General features: G+C 66.5%; 1 protein-coding gene across 1 annotated transcript; it reads right to left on the reverse strand.

The window, feature by feature from the left end:
* Positions 1-1,008: 1,008 nt before the first annotated feature.
* Positions 1,009-3,429, reverse strand: TRIL (TLR4 interactor with leucine rich repeats; the record flags this gene model as incomplete). The annotated part of the gene is made up of 1 exon (XM_080700849.1): positions 1,009-3,429. One exon carries the CDS (start codon positions 3,427-3,429, stop codon positions 1,009-1,011), a length of 2,421 nt encoding a protein of 806 aa, XP_080556975.1.
* Between the last annotated feature and the right edge of the window lie 1,210 nt (positions 3,430-4,639).

A 4,639-nucleotide genomic window follows, 5' to 3' on the forward strand; every position in this document is an offset into this window, starting at 1 on the left:
GAGCAACTCAGAAGGAACAGGCACAGCCGACGGATTGTCACTGACAAAATGCCAGGAGGGCAACAGCGCACTGATTCCCATCAGGACAGACGTGGTAGATGCCCGGAGCTGTACGCCCGGGGCTCCTTGGGGGCCATCGGTTACATACATGTTACACCCTGCTTATCAAATCTGGCATTGAAATTTCCTTTTCCAAATAGAGGTTTAAAAAAATAAAATCAAAACCACAGGAACAACCCTAACAGAGAAGTCTTGCATGCAGCCTGCTGAGAAAACTATGCGATCTTAGTTACCCTCAAAGTCAGCAAGCGCTCTTGTCTGCACATGTCCAAAGAAAAACAGTCGCACAGCGCCGTCCAACTAAAATAGTCTTCATCGGTCAGTTTGTTAAATGTCAGAGCTCTTCATTCACATTGTTGAAAAGAAATCACGTCTCTTATTATTTAAGGCTTAGGTATCCCCAACGCTCTACCAGCCAAGAGGAATGATTTCCTTGGCTAAGGCGCTACCACCTGTCCACAGCCCTCTTGGCAGAGACCACCAGACCAGTGGGGTCAGATGCCAAGCCTTATTTCTAATGCTAATAAGTTCCTTTTTCTTTAAACAGAAACAGAACTCCTCTGTTTGACACCAAAGAAAGAAAATATCACGCACCCCAATCCAAGCACCCTTTCTAGCCCAAAGGAGGGCTGTTAGGGACCACAGTACCAAAGCCACCCCCGAGCTGTGCCAGGGCCTCCGCTGCGAGGCTGCCTGCCTCCTCTCCCATCCAAATGTCCTCGACTCTTGGAATGACCACCGAATGACATCCCTGCGCTTCATGAGTGAATCCTGGGAGGTGGAAGGTGGTACCCAGACCGGCTCCGGCCCCTCTGGCCTCTCTGGTAAATGCACAAAAGGGGAAAAGAGAAGATATGATGAAATTGGGTGTTCCCCTGAGATGTTCCGGGGGCCCCACGGAGAGGTGACCGGAGGCCCAGGAGAAGGCCTCCACGCGCCCTCCGGGCCCTAGTCCGCAAAGCGCTGCAGGAGGTGGTCCTCCCGCCTCAAGCTGCCGCCCGCGCCCCCGCCCGCGCTGTCCATGAAGCGGTCGCAGGGGAACTCGATGAGGTCCGCCTCGCTGAGCGCGCACACGGCGGTGCGCGGCCGGTGCGCCTGGAACCCCGAGAAGTCTGCGGACACGCCGGTGCCCATGGAGCGCAGCGGCCGTCGGGTGGAGTACATGTGCCGCACGTGCACCGGCGCCCCGCCCTTGCGCCGCGACCGCAGCTTCCTGCGCAGCCAGCGCGCCGCCCAGGCCGCCAGGGCCAGCAGCACCAGCAGCGCGTTGACGGCCAGCAACGCCAAGGTCAGCAGCTGGTAGTCCACGCCGCCCCGGCGCCCCGCCTCGGGCAGGGTGACCAGCCCCGCGCAGTGGTCCCGGGGCGCCACGGGGCACACGCGGCCCCCGAGCACGCCCTCCACGCACACCAGGTAGGGGGTGTCGCCGCGCAGCTCCCGCAGCGTGGCCGAGTCGCTGCGCTCGGGCAGGTAGACGAAGCGGTGGAACTTGGGCTGCTGGCCGAAGCGGTCGAAGAGCAGGCGGAAGCGCGCGCCGCCCAGCGGCCCCGGGCTGCGATGCGCGCGCACCGCCCAGCGCACCGAGGCGCTGTCCGCGCCCACCGCCTCCACCGTCAGGTTGCACAGGATGAGCTTGTTGAAGTCACACGGGTCGGACACCAGCGGCGGCAGGCTGGCCCCGCCGTCCGACGGCTGCTCGGCGGCCAGCCGCTGCTTCGCCGCGCGCTGCCAGGGGTCGCGGGCGGGGGGCGGCGCGGAGGCGGCGGCGGCGGCCGTCGGGGTGGGCTCTGCAGGGGCGGGCTCGGTCCAGGTTGGGGGTCTCCGCTCCAGCTTCTCTTGCAGGTCCAGGGGCTGCGGAGCGGGGTCCGCGGCAGCAGCGGTGGACGGGCCCGGGTGCTGGAGGCCGGGACCCCGTCGGCTCAACCTCAGAGCGCTGCGGTTGCCCACCAGCTCCGGGGCTGCCCCATCCCCGGCCAGCCCCGCGAGGAATCGCCCCCGCGGCTGGGGCTGCGGCGGCGCCTCCTCCTCGGGGCCGCCTGCAGGGGGCGCCGTCTCCTCCTCCGCGGCTGCGGGTACTGACAGCCGTCCACCAGAGGCTGTCGGGGAAGCCCAGGGCGAGGGATCCGCGCAAGACCCGTTCTGCAGCTGCTGGTCATCCAGGTAATCCAGATACTTGCCCCGCAGGGCAGGGGGGTGGCGGCACTGCACGAAGACGGTGAGGAGCCGGCCCTGCGAGTGCCAGTCGCCCATCCAGCGCTTCAGACCCCGCAGCCGGCAGTCGCAGGTCCAGCCGTTGCCGTCGAGATCCAGCCGGTAGAGGGCCGGGCTGGCGGCGAAGATGTCCCCGGAGAGGGCGCTGAGCGCGTTGTCCCGCAGGCTGAGCTCGCGCAGCCGGCTTAGGTGGCCGAAGGTGGCGGGGTGCAGGGCGGACAGCTCGTTGCCACTCAGGTCCAGCGCCTCCAGACTGTGCAGAGGTTCCAGCAGCGCCGAGGGAAGCTGGCTCAGCCGATTGCCCTGGAGCCGCAGCTCGCGCAGGGCCTCCAGCCCCCAGAAGGCCTCCGGCGCCAGGTGCGTGAGCTGGTTGCCCCGGAGCGAGAGCAGGCCCAGGCGCGGCAGGTGCTGGAAGACCCGCGGGCCGAGGTGCTGCAGGCTGTTGGCCGAGAGGATGAGCGTGGAGAGGGAGCGCAGCGGCGCGAAGGTGGCCGCATGGCGCAGGGAGGGCTGCAGCTCGTTGGCGGAGAGGTTGAGGAAGCGCAGCTTGCCCAGCTGGGCAAAGGCATTCTTGCCCAGGAAGCGGATCCGGTTGGACTCCAGATGTAGGTAGAGCAGGTTGCCCAGGGGGGCGAAGACCGCGTCCGGCAGCGCCCCGAGGGCGTTCCCGTCCAGCCGCAGCTTGACCAAGCTCTCCAGGCCCTCGAAAGCGCCCCGGCTCAGACGGCCGATCTCGTTCCCGTTGGCGTAGAGGATACGCAGCTTGCGCAGCGGGGCCAGCGTGCCCGGGGCCAGCGCCTGCAGGAGGTTGTTCCCCAGGTAGAGCTCCTCCAGCCTCGAAAGCTTCTCGAAGGTCTTGGGGTGCAGGGCGCGGATCTGGTTGTACTGCAGGTCCAGCCGTCGGAGCTGCCCCAGGCGGTGGAAGTCGAAGGCGGTGATGTTGGTTATGAAGTTGCCGCCGAGGCTGTAGGTGAGCACGTCCTGGGGGCTAGGCAGCGAGCTGGTCTTGGGAACCGCGCGGAGCCCCCTGTTGGTGCACAGGAGGTGCTGGGGGTGCTGGCAGTCGCAGCGCTCCGGGCACACCGGCTCGGCCCGCGGCGGCAGCGCCAGGCAGCCGCACACCACCAGCAGGAAGCGCACGGCGCGGGCAGCCTCCATCGCCGCCCGCCCAGCGTGCTGCGGCCGGATCCTCCTCTCGGGCCGCGGGGCCGCGTCTCCTCTGCATTCCCCTGGGCCTGGCCAGAGTCGCTAAATGGCCTCTCTCGGACTTCGCTGCGCGCCCCAGCCCCTCCTCCGCCCTTTGTCCTTGCGGCCGGCCCGGTCTCTGCAGGCGGGCGTCGCCGGGCCAAGTCAGGAGGCGCGGGGCGCACCCCGAGCCCCGGGTGCTACTTGTTGCCTTTCTGCACCAGACTGTTTCTCCGGGTGTGCCTGGGGGCGGGGAGGGAGGGAGCACGACCTGGAGCTTTCTGTTGGCGGCGGAGTCCGGAGAGCTGGATTCCCTGGCGCGGACTCTCCCCCGCCGAGCGGATTCCCCAGCTGCAGGCGGGAGCCGGTCCGGGAGCCGGCGGGGCGCGGCTGGGCTCCACCTCGGCCCGCGGCCGGCGCCTCCGGGCCCCGGGTCCTGCACTCGGAGCGCGGCCGGGGGGTGGGGGGGGGACGGCGGGGGCCCCGAGTCGAGCAGATCGGGCGGAAATTCGTTCTTCCCACACTCTGCCCCCCGGGGACGCGGGCGGAGAAAGAGGAGGCGGCGGAGGGAGGACAGACCCCGGCAGGGGGAGGAGAAACTCCCCCTGCGCGTCTGGTCAGCCCGAGCCAGGACGCCCAGAGAGAAAAGTGGGGATTAAAAACAGCTGTACGGGCGGCCGCGCCGGGCTGGGGGCGGGGGTGGATTACCGGGCCAGCAAACGGGATTTGCAGACAGAGACCTTTTTATTTTAGGCCAGTAGGCCAGGCGCTCCGGAGCAGAGGGAGCGCGTTTTAACTCGCTTCTATTTTTCAGGTGCCGCCGCGCGGGAAGTTTGGGGCGTCGCGGAGCCCGCCAGCATTCTGCAGGAAGTTTGGGGTACGCGAGGTTCTCTGGACTCCGGTGCCAAGTTCAATTCCTTCGGAAGGCTGCGCGGTTGGGCCTTTGATGTCCTTCTACCCCGGGCCCAGGGGAGGCCCCGCCCCCTTTTCCTTGTCTGAACTATTAGCTAGGTCCTGCTGCAGGCGCTGGCTCTAAAGAAGCTTAGAACTGGTTCTGCCACGGCCAGGAGAGTGTCTCTGTCAGATTTTAATGATTTTGCCCCATGAATTCTCCATTCAAAGAGCCATTGGGGTAGGCTCTGCGTGTGTGTGTGTCTGTCTGTCTGTGTCTGGAGGGGGGAGG

This window comes from Muscardinus avellanarius, assembly GCF_963383645.1.
Source record: "Muscardinus avellanarius genome assembly, chromosome: 9".
Classification (NCBI taxonomy): domain Eukaryota; kingdom Metazoa; phylum Chordata; class Mammalia; order Rodentia; family Gliridae; genus Muscardinus; species Muscardinus avellanarius.